This window comes from Cervus canadensis, chromosome 19 (genome assembly GCF_019320065.1).
Source record: "Cervus canadensis isolate Bull #8, Minnesota chromosome 19, ASM1932006v1, whole genome shotgun sequence".
In the NCBI taxonomy this organism is placed as follows: domain Eukaryota; kingdom Metazoa; phylum Chordata; class Mammalia; order Artiodactyla; family Cervidae; genus Cervus; species Cervus canadensis.
Window position 1 is genome coordinate 27,633,851 of NC_057404.1, and position 18,026 is coordinate 27,651,876.

The 18,026-nt window shown below is 36.0% G+C and overlaps 1 protein-coding gene across 3 annotated transcripts; it reads left to right on the forward strand.

Annotated features, from left to right (window-relative positions):
• Positions 1-3,918: 3,918 nt before the first annotated feature.
• Positions 3,919-17,823, forward strand: LOC122422237 (integrin binding sialoprotein). Of its 3 annotated transcripts, XM_043438583.1 has the most exons (7): positions 3,919-4,072; positions 6,380-6,447; positions 6,543-6,593; positions 6,690-6,767; positions 11,043-11,108; positions 16,045-16,218; positions 16,792-17,823. In XM_043438583.1, exons 2-7 carry the CDS (start codon positions 6,394-6,396, stop codon positions 17,302-17,304), a joined length of 936 nt encoding a protein of 311 aa, XP_043294518.1. In that variant the 5' UTR covers positions 3,919-4,072; positions 6,380-6,393; the 3' UTR covers positions 17,305-17,823. The 3 variants fall into 3 exon arrangements, with proteins under 3 accessions (XP_043294518.1, XP_043294519.1, XP_043294520.1); XM_043438584.1 differs by lacking the exon at positions 11,043-11,108; XM_043438585.1 differs by lacking the exons at positions 6,543-6,593; positions 6,690-6,767.
• Positions 17,824-18,026: the final 203 nt, after the last annotated feature.

Genomic DNA, 18,026 nt, shown 5'->3' on the forward strand with positions numbered 1-18,026 from the left:
TTTGCATCAGGTGGCCATCTACTTCCTAGGCTTGGCTATTCATAAGTCTATACAGAGCATCTTGAACTCTATATTCTAGTAGGCAAGAAGTAATAAATGATGTTGGAAAGAAAAGCTGAGGGCAGAGTTTTTAGGTTGAGAGAGTTTAACCCAAGGTCAAAAGCTAGCAAGAGACAACACCAGGACTTCAGCTCAATCTTTGATTCTAAATCCTGTGGTCACAGAAGTCCGGGGACGGGGAAATAGGGAACATGCCACAGTTAGAATATTACTACCATAACCTGGCAAGAAGGAATGAGAACTTGAACAAAGGCAGAGGCGACAAGAAAAGAGGGAAGATGGATTTCAAAGAAACTGTGGAGGAAGTGTTAAAAAGATTTGATAACTAAGTAAACATGGCAGGTAAGAAAGAAGTGTACATCACAATGAGTGTGGGGTTTTACCAGAAACGACTCATCACACAGGGCAACTGAGTTGTGGCATCAATGAGATGAACGTATACTCACATGGCATCTAAGAGAATCAGTTCATAACAACCTGTTTAAATAAAGAAGACCATTATGATAGTGAGATTTCAACAAAAAGTTTTGCTGGATCAGTCGTGATTTAAAAAAAAAGCAGTAAAGATCTGTGATTTTTTTCCTAGCACCACTCCTCAGAATGTTCCAATTAGCATGCATGAGTAAATGCAGCCAATTTAGATTAGAGGGTTCCTGGAAAGGACATATCAAGCTTAAATAATTTATAGAAAATAAGAGATTACAGAATGTTAGAAACAGGAAAAGTCTTAAAGATCACTTAGTTCAATAATTTCCATTAAAAAAAACAACTATGTACAGACCTCTACAAACATATACAAAAGTGAAGAGCATAGTATAATGAATATCCACTGACTTATCACCAATTTGATGATTATAAATTTATGGCCAACCTTGTTTCATCTTTTTTCCCCATCCCATGATATCTGTTTCATCCATAAATATTTTAAGACTGAATCTCTAAAAGATGAGAATTCTTTTAAAAACATAATAATATCATTATACATAAAACTTAACAATAATTTCTTAATACTATAAAATATGCAATTAGCAGTCAACATTTCTCTGTTTCATAATTTCTCTAGAAATGTCTCTGAAATCTTTTTAATCTATAGTTTCCCTTCTCTCTTTTTTTTTTAAATTTTTGCTGCTAATAAGACAGAAGCCAGGTAATATGTCTGATAAAATTTCCCACTTTCTGAACTTTGCTGAATGCATCCCAATGATGTCATTTTAAATAGTCATATGTTTCCTATAATTTCTCTAGATACAGAGATTTCATCAGGTTCAAGTCCTACTGATTGGGACGAATGCTCCACAGGTGACAGAGGAATGATGGTCCAACTGACTGATGGTCAGTTCTTTTTTGGTGTGAAAATTCCCTTATTTTTAAAAGATGGCTTAAATTGAAGTCTTCTTGAGGTTAAGTGGTTCACTTGTTGGTAGAACAAACTTTCAGTCTTTTGATTCTCAGTTCTCAACCCCTTTTATTGTATCTTATACTATTAACAACTTACTGAGTGATTATATTGTACCAATTAACTCTGCTAGGAATTGCATGAGATGTGGCTGCACCAGTTCTCAAAGTTACCCAAGCCCTAAATCCAGAAATCATCCTAATCTTCTCCACTTCTCTAACTTCTACTGGGTCCTATTACTTTTATCTATTTAACATCACTTTTCTTTGCTCCATTCTTTCCATTTCCCACTGCTACTGCTTTAGTTTAGACCTTTACTGTTGCATTTCTGGACCACTAAAATATCTTCTTGAAATTCTCGTCCTCCACAACAATCTCACTTCCCTCAATCCACCTCTGCCTTATCAACAAAAGATTTTTCCAAACTTCAATTCTAAATATATTGTTTTTCTGCTTTAATCTTTTGGGATTCTCTCATTTCCATGGTGGAGTCTGTACCCTTTAGTGCAGTCTAAGCCCCCTCCCTCGTCTGGCCTTTGCGCATCTGACCAACCTCATCTGTTCCTACATCCACTCACTATATTCCAATCTATTGAATCACTGAAGTTTTTTCAATGTGCCAGTAAGGATACATAGCGATTAAAAGTAGGCTCTAGAACTGGACTTGACTCTGGTCCTTAGATTCCCCCATTTATTAGCCATCTAACCCAGGGCATACTTACCATCCCAGGGCCTCACTTGCCTCACCTTTTGATGGGAATAATCTCAAAGAATTGTTTTCTGTGTGGGAAGGATAAGCAAAATTACATACACAAATGAAGAACAAGCATGAGAGAATTCAGTGAATGCTAGATACTGTTGGTATGTTTTTCATATGTTTCCATATCCTTTAAACTCATTCCCAAGAATGTTTTTTCTCTTCCTTCTTGATAACATCTTATCTATGGATAGTAAACTCCTATTCTGATGTCACAGCCCAGCTCCATTGCTCATGTGTCATTTAGAATTAAAACACCATACATTCATAGCACCTCTAAACCTTGTATATATTTTGACTGCTCTGCCTCAGATCCATCTACGCGTGCATGCATGCATTAGTTGCTCACTCATGTCCAACTCTGTGACCCCGTGGACTGTAGCCCACCAGGCTCCTATGTCCATGGGATTTTCCAAGCAAGAATACTGGAGTGGGTTGCCATTTCCTCCTCCAGGGGATCTTCCTGACCCAGGGATTGAACCTGTGTCTCCTACAATGGAAGCGGATTCTAAAATTTTTAAAGACAAAGACAGGATCTGTCTTGTTTTTGGCTCTCCATCCTGGGACATTTGCTTTCCATTGTCCTGGGTCAGTGGACAGTTCCATAATTTAAAGTTTGGTAAATTGAACTAAGATGGGGTTGAGTTGAATTTTTAGAGCTTATCCAATTGTCTTGACTATGAGTCTATATCTTTTTTTTTATTTTTATTTTTGTTGTTGTTGAGTCTATATCTTTTAAACAACTTTCCTGAAACAAAAGACAATTTATCCAAAGCATCTAACAGGGTGACTGGCACATACGCTTAAAACTAGCATTTATTAATTTTTGGTTTCTCAGGTAGACTTCACAGTTAGAGGAAGGTTTAATGACTGGACAAGCAGAATATGCAAGCTATTAAGCTAAGTTTCTCTTTGCAAATTAAAAAATTCAGTACTTTAGTTTATCAATCAGTTTCTTGTGTGTCTGGTTTCCATGAATCATCTCTATAACAACAGCTCACCCTTGCCAGCTCTAATCACTGTTTTCTATACCCATGGGGAAAAAATTAAATGTGAAAATGAACAGAAAAGAGGTATACTGAAGCCCAAGAAAATACACTGAGGTGATATTTCCTGTACAACAGAAAAAGACCATACAGGTAGATAGTCTAAAGAGGTTTATTTTACAACGCAAAAAGTGCAACCTGCTTCTCAGTAGCAGGATTCTCAGAAACTTAGTATAAATTTTATACTCAGCAATATATCTCAGTAAATATATTTTATAAATTCTGACATTTAATTATACCAAATTTATTAGTCACTAAATCATATTTGAATAACATAAAATAATTGATTTTAAAGTATTAATTGCTTATCAGCTCCTGTCTTTTATTATTTAGTTTCTTTTGCTTTTTTTACTAAACTAATAATGTAGGACTATTTCTGATTACAGTAAGTTTTCCTTCCTTTCAACATAGTGAAAATTTGCATAATTATGAAAATTTTAAACAGTTAAATCTCTTGCTACTTATTTTAATTCAAATCCAGTATATTTTTATATATATTCAGAACTCAAACTATTCATCTTCATCTTAACCTTCAATTAAATTCCACAATGCAAACCTCTTGGCACTAGAACCACAGTTCATGTTTATTCAACTGAGCTTGTGTCTTGAAAAAGTGTGGAAGTTCGGGACTTTTCTGGTGAGAATCCACATTCTGACATCACTTTGGCCATGACAGTGATTGGCTGTGGGAAGGCAAAAAAGAGTTTATAGCCCACAAGAGCAAGTGAATGAGTGAGTGAGAGAGCAGAGAGAGTACTCAATCTGTGTCACTCACTCCTGGGAGCCTGCCTTCTCACTCCAGGGCTGCAAAAGGTAAGGTTTAATATAACAACTTCATTATCTTATAAATCAGACACTCTGCATTTCACATCTCTGGGCTTGGTTTTGAACATTCTATTTAAATATAGATATTAACACATTGTAGAGAATTGCTATGTAATATAACACTTGTTTATCATTAAACTAGTACCTCAGGTTTTAGATTCTTTTGAAAAGGCTGTTTATTAACCTATGCATGGAAATAAGCTCTTATTATTATGTAAATTAACTAGAAAATTATGCTTTCTACTTTCTATCTCTGTACCTCACAGATAACTGTTTTTACTCATTCTAACGCATCAAGGTAACCTAACTGGAATACTATTTTGCATTTATAAATGTGCCTCAATGTATGCTAATTTCTCCATCAGTTATGCCTGATCTGTACTTGAGTTATAAACAATATTTTCCAAAATATATATTTGGTTTCAAAGTGTTAATATAGCTCTAAAATCAGAATGGAAAAATGCATAGTACTAGGGAAATAAATGATGCTGTTAGTTTATCATACTCTTCCCAATAAAAACTTGCAATTAGATTCTCAAAACAATCGTTTAAAAATTTTTGAATTGTTGTCTGGGTTAGTAGTGGGCACTATAGAGGTCTTCTGCTCTTGATGAATCACAAAGTAAATAAAATGAGATTTAGGTACACAGCCAACTGCTGCCTAGGTGAATCACTTGGTTCTTTTTATATTATTCCTGTTATATTTTCATCTAGTTGTTTTTAAGGTTTGTTATGAGAAATTTTATACTCCAAAATCTTTCTACAGTTCTACATATTTACATTTTTAGCTCTTTAAGATACTGTAATTATTCCAACTCTTTTCATAAAGCTACAGAGCAGTAATCTTCCTGTTTGTTGGTGGGCTCCATCATGAATGGCCAAATTCAAAGTATTATTCAGAGAACCTCAATAGCAATGAAAGCTTCTTAAACAGACAAGTCCCCTTCAGGGGAAAGCCTCTTTATTCCCATGTGGCCATCAAGAACTAAAGTAGACAGGTCTGTGAGCAAGCTAACAAGCAGCAAAATCAAAGACCCTCTCCGCCACAAAGACAGGTGACAGAGGACCCAAGACAGATTTTCCAGGCCTCTAACCTTCCTCTGTGTAATGTTTATTTTAGCTTCAGATACTCAATAAGGATGTGATAAATCATGACCAGTGATGATAAAATGCAGAATCTACTTTCAGATATAGTATATGACATGGATTTCATACATTTTAAATATTACTTCTCCCAGTGTATTTATGGGGAAATTCTGATCACCATTACATACTGCTTTTAAACATTGCCAAAGCTGTCACTCTGGAGAACTCTCTCAGTTAAGTGTGTTGGTGGCTTTCAGCTAAGTTTGTTCAACTTTTATTAAATTAGGATTTTATCAAACAGAATGAAATTAGGATAGGATTTCATGATTGCTCTCCTTTGCCTGTGAGAAATCTGTATGGAACTGAGATGTTTGCAAGGCTGCAAACCCCATGACTGCTCACAAACTACTCCTATTCTGAGAGTTGTGTCTTCTATTCCTCCATAGAACTGACATGACTATCATCCTGACCCTGAAAAGGTCCACGTCCATTCCATAACAATCTCCCACACCAGTGATTATAAGCTTAAATGGAACTGGAGAACAATGTAATTTGAGGAGATTGCCTCTGATATCCCAAGATGAACTCTGATAACTTTTCTCATATATTTATCCTTAAACATGGATGTTGGGGTGCTACATGTTGTGAGAATAATACTTCACATATCATGGATTTTTCACACACCTAAAAATTCAAGTATTCTAAGATATCCAAGGAAAAATGGCTCTTAGTCTTCATAGTACAAACAAACTTTTAATTTAAAAGCTATATAGGTGCTGGAAAGAGCCTGTAGTACAACTGGCATAAAAGTAATCATTCAAATGTATTCAATTTTTTCCTTAGTTTTTAATTATAAACAAAACAAACAGGTCACATAACTATGCCAATGGTATCACGAGGTCTCCTCACCCCAATGTGAAACACACTAAGCATTCAAACTCTGGCAGTGATAAAATGGATTTTCATTTACAAGTCAGATCAGATAGGTTAAAACCAAATATGGAACTCATGATTATTCAAATAGATGGATAAAGTCTATCTTCTACCACTTACATAGAAGGAACCATTTTAAAACAAAAGCAAAAATTTGGTCCTAGTGAGTCAAAACTTTAATTGGACAAAAAATGAAAACAAATACATCTCCTAGTATGTGAAGAAAAGCTACATTCTTAGTTTTCCTCATTAACTTTACCACTTTGTTAATTCCAGAAGCAATCACCAAAATGAAGACAGTTTTAATTTTGCTCAGCATTTTGGGAATGGCCTGCGCTCTTTCAGTAAGTTCTTTACTAAAAACCTATAGTTCTTTCCATTTTTTTGTCTTTTGATATTAAACAGAGAATATATAGTAATTGATTGCTCTTTTAAACAGATGAAAAATTTGCATCAAAGAGCCAAATTAGAGGATTCTGAAGAAAATGGGGTAATTCATTTTTAGCATGATTCCTTGGTTCAATGACACTGACTCTAGATTTATTGTACATGAAACATGAATATATCATTTATTGTGTTCATGCAGGTATTTAAGTACAGGCCCCGATACTATCTTTATAAGCATGCCTACTTTTATCCTGCTCTAAAACGATTTGCAGTTCAAGTAAGTATAAAAATTAATTTTTTTTCACTCTTTATAATTGAAAGGGGATTGAATTTAACTACAAAACACCTAAATTCAACTCTCACTGAAATTCAGCCAGAAAGACCACTTGCTAAAGCAGTCTGTTTTTAATATAATAAAGCTTATTCCCAAGTTTTCTTATAAAGCAGAGCTATACATGCACATAGAATAAACTCATTTGGGCCCAGTCTAGAATGATATAATGAAAGCAAACACCACAGAAGATTGAGTTCAGGTGTTTTGACTAATTCACTGACAAAGTGGACAGTTTTATCAGTTGTTGACATTTAAGTGATGCAGCCACTAACTGCCATATTCTAGTAGATTCAATACTGTCATATAGCTGTTTTACATCCAATAACGTAGAGTCCTTTAATTTAGGGGGAAATGAATTCATAAACAACAAAGACCATTACAAAATTCCTGATAATCTATGATTTGCTGAAGATTTTCTTAACCTTTGACCTGTGTAACTCACTAGAATAAGAATGGCTCAAGAATGCAAAGGAAAGAGAGAAATTCATGAAGCAAACTAAAAAACTTGTGAGAAAAACAAAACATCCTTAAAATTTGTAAACAAACAGAAAATAACTAACCACTAAAAATAAGAGTTTCTGTTTATACTGGGTTACTACCTGTGAAGAGGGTTCTGAAAACTAGAGGGTGTGGTGCTGATTTTAAATAGACAACAAACCAGCACTGTGCTATTTTTATTACTATACAGTTTGGGTTCAGGGCACCAATTATGCACCATCTGACCCAGGACTTCTGAGACACTAAAAGCAGTCAGGACGCTGAAAACTATGCCTCAGCACAGTGGCTTGGCATAACATCCTGCCATATGTTGAGCTAACCCATTTCTAACTCATACAATGATAGGAAAAGATCATTTTAAAGTATTTCTAGCACCATAATAATTATGGGGAATGTGTGTAGCCGCAGAAATATGAGCATAGTTGATACAAGCATTGTGGGTTTTCAGAATTGCCTTCCATTCTTTTGTTTGCCCATAAAAAACAGTGCTCATTTGAAATTTTGTTGTCTTTCTTAAACAAAATAGAAATGATAATACCTTCAAATTTTGGACTACTTCCTCAACTTTTCTAAAATATCATATACTTAGAGATATTCCTATCTAGAAAATTTTACAGATATATACATGTGGTCCAATTCAAATGTCCACACTGAAAAGATATTAGGAAAGGTTATATTGTTCCTTATTGATAGACCCAAACTTCACAGATTTTTAAGCAGATCTTTAATATTTAAAATTGCTACAGACTATATGCAGGTAGGTCTATCTCAAGCAATGTAGAATTTGTAAATAAGAGAGTTGTTTTAAAATAGAATTCATAACACAACATTGTAAATTGCCAACAAAAATTTTTTTAAAAAGAAAAGCTAAATTAAATAAATAAAATAGAATCCAATAAAATATATCTCACAATCTAACAGTCTGAGCTAGTATTGATGATCTACTGTTCCACTTTACAAAGTTTGATTTCCAAGATGTTTCTCCTTGCATGTCTATTTATATGCTTCCATAGCTCTTAACTATTCATTTTGTTAAGTCTATTAAGTATTTAGTATGCAGATTATCACCCCCAAAATCATTAAGCTTCATTGGCTTTGAAATTCATGTTATATTCAGATGGAATCTTTGTTTTTATATAATCATTTCCAGAATACCAATATGTATGAAATATATTGATTGCCAGGCTGTCAGCCTATTGCAGTTTATCTGCTTGGCTATAGAAATGGAAGTATAAATAAGGTTAATACCCTAAGCATTTTTAATTGAGGAAACTTTTTTTTATGATTAAAATATTTGATTAGTGTGTGAACTCTTAGACAGCAAGGACTTTATCTTATATTTCTTTTATCAGACTCATCTCAGTTATCACAGTACTTGACGTGGAAAAACTGCCCATATTTCCAACTTCCTCTCTTGCTATGATTGTGATTATCAGTACAACACCTGGAATGTGTCTTCTGGAATTAAAAAAATCCAGTAAGGATAGAGGTTGGAAGGAGTATATGAAAGACTTCCAGAAGGATATGTAGGACTTAGTAACAACTTGGTAATAAGGCCTAACCAAAAGAAAGGAGAATAAAAAATTGCTGAGGCTTCAAGGCATTTCAAGCAGTTTTAAAATTGTCTTTATGTAGGTACTAATTGTGGCTGAAGTAGAATGAAAGCTAGGGGTGAGGAAGCTTGTAAAATGATTAAAACACTCCCACTGAGTATGATTTCAACACCTTTAGACCATGAAATTTTTGTACCTTGTTTTATGTCCCTGGATAAGTTCCAGAGTTTCCTGGTTTATAGTGTATGGGAACTTGAATAGAATTTTTATCCTGCTGTTGTATGAAAATCAAATAAATCTTAATTACATTAAAAAACCACTCCTGCTGAGACAAAATACACAAATAAGCTGTCCTCTGTCTGTTTAATTTAACTAACAAACAGAAATAGTTTCAATAGAACCTTATGCTTTTTTCACCTCTGGGCTAGGGAAGACACAGCCATTAAGGTCATGGCAGTGGAAGAGTCAGTCTAATTGTTCTCTTTTCCACCCACGATTATTCTTGGCTCAAGGGGACAGCATTCCTTTCCCTGGGTGTATGGCGTGGCCACCTGAAGAATGAGCCCCACAGGCAGAGACCTGAGCAGTACTGGGACATAAATATTCCCTCAACTAATCTCTCACCCTAAGGTTCTTCTATAGCTATGTTTTCTAAGACCCACAGTACTTCACAAGTCACCAGAATCAAAGGTAAATTTGCAGGGCAGAAAATGATAGAATCTTACGTTGGGTTATTACTTATACCAAGGATAAATAGTGGTTGGGGAAAAAGAAGGAAAATTTAATTGGGATTAACATTTCCTTTTAAAAAGTAGCAAAGTTGGAACTTCTCTGGCCCAGTGGCTAAGACTCTGGACTCCCAACGCAGGAGGCCTGGGTTCAATCCCTGGTCAGGGAACTAGGCCTTGCATGCAACAACTAAAAACTGTAAATATACATAAATATTTATGTATAAATAAATACGTAAATAAATATTTTAAAAAACATAGCAAAGCTCATTAACTTTTATTTTTATATAGACTCCTTGGTTTAATTTATTCTCATTCAATATTGAGTTTTTAGAGAAATGGTACTCATAAATTTCCTAAATAGGTAAATTATTTTATCTTCTTATATAACTTGTATCTCTTCTATGAATTTTTCTCTCATAAAGTTTTATAGACATACACACACTTCAATTTAGGAATGGCTTTAATTAGATTGGGCTTCCCTGATGACTCAGACGGTAAAGCCTCTCTCTGCAGTGTGGGAGACCCAGGTTCAATCCCTGGGTTGGGAAGATCCCCTGGAGAAGGAAATAGCAACCCACTCCAGTACTCTTGCCTGGAAAATTCCATAGACTGAGGAGCCTGGTAGGCTACAGTCCATGGGGTCACAAAGAGTCGGACACAACTGAGCGACTTCACTTTAATTAGATTAAAAGATACTAAAATTATACGCAAATTTAATTTCAAGTCAAAGTCTAATTTAAATTCACCAGGAGAGCTCATCATTTAAGAAAATCATCCAGGTGGTGCTACTGATAAAGAACCTGCCTACAGTGCTGAAGAAAAGGAGACACAGATTAGATACCTAGGTTGGGAAGAGCTCCTGAAGGAGGGCTTGGCTACCCGCTCCAGTATTCTTGCCTGGAGAATCCCATGGACAGAGGAAGCCAGCGGGCTACAGTCCATAGGGTCACACAGAGTCGGACACGACTGAAGCGATTTAGAACACAACAACTTATATTTTGTAATAATTCAAATTATCATTTCATTCATATTTTATAAAGAAAATGAAACAATGGTATCTATGTTTTAGCTTAAGATTTGCCGTGAACTGGTTGGAGAATTCAGCCATTGTGAGCTTCAGATTCCTTCTCTGTAAAATAAAAAAATTGGACCAGATAATCCTCTCATTCTCTCAGAGCTAAGTCATTTTGCCATTCATTGCTCTAGTTTTTACACACAAAACGTTTTAACATATTGTCAATGCTTTTGAAGTTAAAAATGGAGTATTTCAAAGCATATCTTGGTCACTGTAAAATACACCTTTTTCTCTAACCTCGTTTTGTATATGTCTAGTCTCTTCATATCTTTCTCACAGTAGCTGAGAACTGTTCTAAGTAAATAAATACTTATGTACATATATTCATATGTGTATGAATTCATGTATACATATTTTTTAGAGCAGTAGTGACTCATCTGAAGAAAATGGAAATGGTGATAGCTCAGAAGAAGAGGAGGAAGAAGAGGTAAGGAATTTCTGCAGTCTTTTTTTTTTTTTTTTCATAACAAACCAGACAGCACAAAATAAATAAATAGGAAACTAGTTTCCTGTAGCTTAGACTCAGCAAATAGCCACTGCCAGCTTACCAACTGCCCCCAGTCTTCTATTTTGGAGAAGGGGGTTATTATTTAAATTAGAATTAACTAAAACGACCTGTTTAAAACACTATTACAGTTTGGGGTTAAAGTTACCTGTAAGTGGTACATGAATACAAAAGTATCTCCATTTTAAGTGGAAGAAATGTTGATTCTGAAAGAAAGGAAGAAAGCATTATTTACATTTATAGATGGACAGAGTGTGATGGTGAAAGGTAAATACATAATAATCCTAAACTTAGCACAATACTTGTTTTATGTATTGCACTGTTTATAAGGACTGAACTTTAAAAATTCAGTTTGATGAGTGGGTAGTATAAGAAAGTTAGTCTTAGATTCTCTACAGTGTTATTGTGTCATCTGCCTTTCTTTTTTAATGTTCATTTATTTATGGTTGTGCTGGATCTTTGTTGCTGTGTGCAGGCTTTCTCTAGATGTGAGTGGGGTTACTCTAGTTGCAGTGCTTGGGTTTGTGGTGGCTTCTTTTGTTGTAGCGAGCTCAGCAGTTGTGGCCCATGGGCTTAGTTGCCCTGTGGCATGTGGAATCCTCCCAGACCAGGGATCGAACCCGTGTCCCCTGAATTGGCAGGCAGATTCTTAACCACTGGACCACCAGGGAAGTGCCTCATCTGCCTTCTTGACTCACACAGTAGGGCTGTTCTTTTTAATTGGAATTTCATATGTCTTTTTGTCTAATAATGAAATTCATGTCCTTGCAGAAATGCAAATACTCAAGATGTAGAAATATCTTCCTATACAGTACTACAAATTAGTGTAGTTCATGGCTAAAATTCTACATAACCTGGAAATTGTACTAACATGTTTACAGCTAATATCCTTGCCCGTGCAAACTACTATTTAGGTACACTTTCCTGGATAGTCAATTATAGCTATCCACTGGTTTGGGAACCTTCTAAATTCAGGTATTCTTAGGTGCTATTTATGAAGGGACAATGACAGTCCAAAACGGATCATGGATAAATGTCTGCTATCCTGAAAACAAAGTGGTATGGGAACTTTAAAAGTGACAAATAATTAGTTTAATTTTTTAAACCATAAAATAACATTTTCAGTACCATAATTTAACCCAACAGCTTTTAAAGGAAGACCTTACAAGAATGTCAAGCCAGTACCAGGAAAAATGCCACCTATTAAATCCCACAAAATTTTGCCCAGAGTTCCACATACTAATCTTACACAAGAACTAAGCTAGGGTAATCCATTTAACTACAGCTGTTTGCTGTACAGTGACTGTAAAATTGCCTTACCAGCTAGATTTCCCAACTGGATTGCATACCTTTTGGCAATGGTTCTTGATTTGTTGTAATGGTGGTTGGGGATGGAAGAAGATTAAGAGTCCTTCAGGACTCTGATGAAATCTCACCTACTCAATATTTCCCCAACAGTCTGTGAACATTTCTAGTCCTCTCAGAACTTATCTGCAAGCTCCCAAGACCCAAGACCTTGAGACCACAGGTTACAACCACTGGTTGAGGATGAACAGTGCTGTAATCTCTTCTGCATCTCTTTACGCTGCCCAGCTCAGATTCTTATATGTATTTAGTGCCCAGTCAATATTTGGTGGTTCGGTTTTAGAACTTCAGAGGAATAAATGCTCCAAGGACCATTCATTCAACGTGATAATGGAACACTGCATGCATAAAATTTGTAGTCTTCCGTCCTGAAGACAATTTAGAACTTCTTTTTTCCCCATCTCTTCTCTAAAATTTCACTGGCAATTTAGGTTAAATACAGAGTCCCCAGAATTGTATTCCCAGGATCAGGTGCTTAGGCATATTTTCTACTTCATGATCATACATTTTTTTCCCCTCTCCTAAATTATCCAGTCTCACATTTTAAAGTTTTATTGACACATTGGCTTCCGTTGTGGCTCAGCTGGTAAAGAATAGGCCTGCAATGTGGGAGACTTGTGTTCTATCCCTGGGTTGAGAAGATCCCCTGGAGAAGGGAAAGGCTACCCACCCCAGTATTCTGGCCTGGAGAATTCCATGGACTATACAGTCCATGGGGTCGCAAAGAGTCAGACACGACTGAGCAACTTTCACTTTCAATATACATAACACAATTATCGTAAGTCTGTAGATGATTGAAATTTCAGAAATCAAACACTTTGTCTTACCCAGAACCTATAGAAAAAGCAGCACATGTTTTGTGCTCCATCCCATTAATTAATCAATCCCCACCAAGGGCAAATGCTATGATGACTCCTATCAGAAAATTGTTTTTGGCTCTTTCTGTGTTTCATTCACAAACACACATGTATATATGGAATCATGCAGCATATACGCTTTTACATGTAGCCTCTTTTACTCTCAGCTTCAGAGACTGACCCATATGGTTCTGTAGTTGTAAATCATTTGTTTTCAATATCAGTGTTTCATCATGTCTGTGTATCACAATGTGCTAACCTTCTGTTGATGGGCAGTTAAGGAGTCTTCAGATTTGGGCTGTGACCAAAGAGTGCCGCTGTAAATGGTCTAGCACTCCTGCTGGTGAACATGTGCATTCACTTCTGGAGGCCACTCTACCTAGACGTGAAATGTCTATGTTGAAAGGTCTGCATATATTCATCCTGAGGAGACGCCACCAACAGCTTCCCACGCCAAGATACTAATGTAAACTCCCACTATCCCTATGGGAGCATTCCATCAGCTCTACATTCTCATCAACACGTTTCTTTCAGCCATTTTAGTCATTCTAGTGGGTTAATAATACACTCAAGTACAAATGACTGTTAATTTTTCTATTCAAAAAGATATTTGAGGTCTAGGGCTTCCCTGGTGGCCCTGATGGTAAAGAATTCACCTGCAATGCAGGAGACCTGGGTTTGATCCCTGGGTCAGGAAGATCCCCTGGAGAAGGGAATGGCTATCTACTCCAATATTCTTGCCTGGAGAATTCCATGGACAGAGGAGCCTGGCAGACTATAGTCCATGGGGTTGCAAAGAGTTGAACATGACAGAGCGACTAACACACATACATCCATCAAAAGTTTGACCTACTTTCCCTTTTAAGTCACTGCAGCAGGACCACCTTAAATAAAGTACCAGAAAAAGAAAGGGTGTTGTAGGGGAAAATAGAGAGAATCCTACAAATTGGGAGTCTGGGTCTGTGGTCACGACCCTGCTGCTAATGAAATGCCATGTCTTTGACCTTGTGCTAGTCGTTTGTCCCACTGGACCTCAGTTTTTTCACTTGTGAAACAAGTGTGAAGGACCCAATCTGTATATTTTCTTACCCAAAAGAGCTTTCCTCTTTCTCCCCTAAAAGGTTTAGTCTGTTGGACTAAAGTATATAAACATGAAAAAGTAAATAAACAGTATGACGTTTGTGGAATATTTGACAAAGTTAGCTTGGTGACTGTTTTGAGGTGAACTCTAGTAGTCCCAAGCATTCATTGAAACAGTAAAATTTACAAATCTGATGAAACAGACATAGATCATTTTTGTAATAAGAAAAGCTAAATGTGGCTTTTGTTTGTTTGTTTTGAAGTCTTAAAATATAAGATGCCTAGTTAAAGTTATCCTAACATATAATCCCTTTAAAAATGCATTGAAATAAATTCACTTTTCTAGTACTCATTTAAACTAAATAAATTCTCTGTGTATGAATTCTTGACTTTCAATACTAGCTATGAATTACTTTGGGAGATTAACTCAGTCAACAGTTTATTGCCTAACAACATGGAGTAAAGACAAAATAGTAAAATATTGAAGATGATAAAAATATTCATAGAGGAGTAGTAATTTTTAGAAAACATCTTCCTATAATAACATAATACACCAGTATGAATTTATTGGAGTGTTTAGTTTCTTCATTTCACAGAAAAATCATGGAATCTTTTGAATACTGCACATAGCTCAGAACTGGTTTATATGTTAGCAGATGGATTTTGAATTTAATATATCTCTTTTTCTTTAAATACTCTTGAAAGTAAATGAAATACATTCACTTCTTTTTTTTTTATAGTACATAAGAGATGCAATTAACTTGTTTGAAGAGAGGGGGTTCTATAAAAAAAGAAAATTCCTTAAAATAAAAACATCCTAGGTGTAGTGTGGGCAATTCACATAAATCCTCCTCCTCATGGAAAATCATCATGGTACAAAAAAAGGGCTCAATTTTTCTTTTAGTTAGAAAGATATAGTTTCATCACTCACCATAAGACTTTAGTTAATTATTTAATTTATCTGAGCTTACTTTCCTTTTCTAAAGAGTATAAGTAATAATCTCACCTTACAAGGCATCTCTAGGGAATAAGAAAATAAATCTAAATTTCTCAGCTTATTTGTCAGCAAATACAATAATTAATGTACTATCATGTCACAGTAGTTATTAATTAATAAGACTTCAAGCTGCTCCTGCTGCTAAGTAGCTTCAGTCGTGTCCAACTCTGTGCGACCCCATAGCCGGCAGCCCACCAGGCTCCGCCATCCCTGGAATTCTTCAGGCAAGAACACTGGAGCCTAAGCTATATATGCTATGATACCATATAGTCAGACGTGCTGAAATTATTACATAAATATTTTTGAATTGATTAAATAGAATATAGAAATATCTAAAACACACCATAGTGAGGTAAACAGGGTAAAAATACTTTGAATTCCAAGAAGTGAGAACTGCAGCTGGCGTAAGAGGAAGCCAAGTTGTCAACACTGGGCGAAGAGATGGCTGAGGGAAACCATCGACCATTGTTATTTTCCCAATAATGGTTCATGACTCCAACAAATCTTCAGCTATCTTTCAGTTAAAATAATTTTTTCTTGCTCTGGACATTTTCAACAGGAGACTTCAAATGAAGAAGGAAACAACGGAGGGAATGAAGATTCTGATGAAAATGAAGACGAAGAATCAGAGGCTGAGAATGCCACCCTTTCCACTACCACACTTGGCTATGGAGAGGAGATTACACCTGGAACTGGACACATAGGTCTAGCTGCCATCCGGCTTCCCAAGAAGGTAACAATTCCTCCAAAATGTTCAATCTGCTTTCCTTTCTTTACTGAAGTCCGAGGTTATCCTGACACTATACATACAGTATTTTATATTATCTTCATTAACTTGATGAAAAAGTAAGAGCAGGTACAATATCCCTGTTTACAAATAAATAAGGAGAAATCTTTTCCTAGGCAAGATCTCTTCCCATGTTCTTACACTGACTTTTCAACATTACCACAGAAGACAAAGGCCAAGCATCTTAGCAATGGATAAAAAGTGCGGAGAGATACCACTGCATTTCTGGGAAGAGGTTTCCAAGGCAGAGAAAGCAGGTAGCAAAGTTATAGAAAGCATCTCCCACAGGAAAGACTTATTTATCAAGTGGCTTTTTTTCCATTAGCATCCAATGACAAAGGTACTAATTCTGAATTTAAAACCTCCACCAGGTTCTTTTGTAAGTTAAATTGGTTTCTATTCAAAATTGCATGTAGTACAATAATGTCAGTACAGAAAGCTTGTGTTGGATGAAACAATGGCCTTAAGTTTTATGTTTTTCACACCTAGATTTGAATTCTTTCAAACTTTTCCTTATAGGCTGGGGCTACAGGAAAGAAGGCTACAAAAGAGGATGAGAGTGATGAAGAAGAAGAGGAAGAAGAAGAGGAAGAAAATGAGGCAGAAGTGGATGACAATGAGCAAGGCATAAATGGCACCAGCAGCAACAGTACAGAGGTTGACAATGGCCATGGCAGCAGTGGTGGGGATAATGGAGAGGAAGAAGGCGAAGAGGAAAGTGTCACTGAAGCCAATACAGAAAGAACCTCAGTGGCTGGAGAGACCACTATTTCTCCAAATGGTGGGTTTAAATCTACAACCCCACCCCAGGAGGTCTATGGGACCACCCCACCACTGTTTGGGAAAACCACCACCCCTGGGGAGTATGAACAAACAGGCACCAATGAGTATGACAATGGGTATGAAATCTATGAAAGTGAGAATGGAGATCCTCGTGGGGACAGTTATCGAGCCTATGAGGATGAGTATAGCTACTATAAAGGGCGTGGCTATGACAGCTATGATGGTCAAGATTACTACAGCCACCAGTGAAGGCCCAGACTGGGATGAGTTCACCCATTCTGGGATTTTGTGTGGCTACCCTTTTCAAAGTTCAACTCAGGAAGGTGCAATATAACAAATGTGCATTTTATAATATGGAATGGTGCTACTGTTCCAAAGTGGTTTTCTGTAATTGCTTCTGCAAGTAATGGGCTTCTTATTGCTTTTCCCTAGTATATTATTGAAAGCTCATAAATCAGGGCCATTCATCAAGTGGTACACCAATGCATGAGATAGTGTGTGACTGAGTATTTTGAGGTTGTAGTCCTATAAATAGTAATTTTAATGTGTTTCCACTAACTGCTAAAACATATTCTGTGCAAGAGCTGCTTCTTAGAAGAGATTAGATTCACTAACATTAGTGACACTGTATACAATAAATGTGCAGTTCTTTAATCACACTACCTGTCACTGTATATTAGGTTTAATTATCACTGTCATGTATTTTTATGTGACCTGTATGTATATTGTATCTATGGATTTTATCACAAATAAAAATGCAACCCTTCAGATGTGTTATAATTATGAAGAAAAAATTCAGGATGGGAAAAGGTGAGACCAGAGGGAGAACAATTCAGCTAAAGGACAAAAGTTTATTTCTACTATGGTTTAAAACTCAGAAAGACTATAGACATTTTCTCATGGATAAATTAACTCGACTAAGATTTTGACATGCTTGTGGGCAGGCTCAGCCATGTATATCATGATAAATA

Bases quoted from the DNA above. Each gene is read 5' to 3' on its own strand.
- LOC122422237 (XM_043438583.1), top strand. From the start codon at position 6,394: ATGAAGACAGTTTTAATTTTGCTCAGCATTTTGGGAATGGCCTGCGCT. The intron at 6,448-6,542 runs GTAAGTTCTTTA...TCTTTTAAACAG, and splicing joins GAATGGCCTGCGCTCTTTCA to ATGAAAAATTTGCATCAAAG. The intron at 16,219-16,791 runs GTAACAATTCCT...TTTTCCTTATAG, and splicing joins CCATCCGGCTTCCCAAGAAG to GCTGGGGCTACAGGAAAGAA.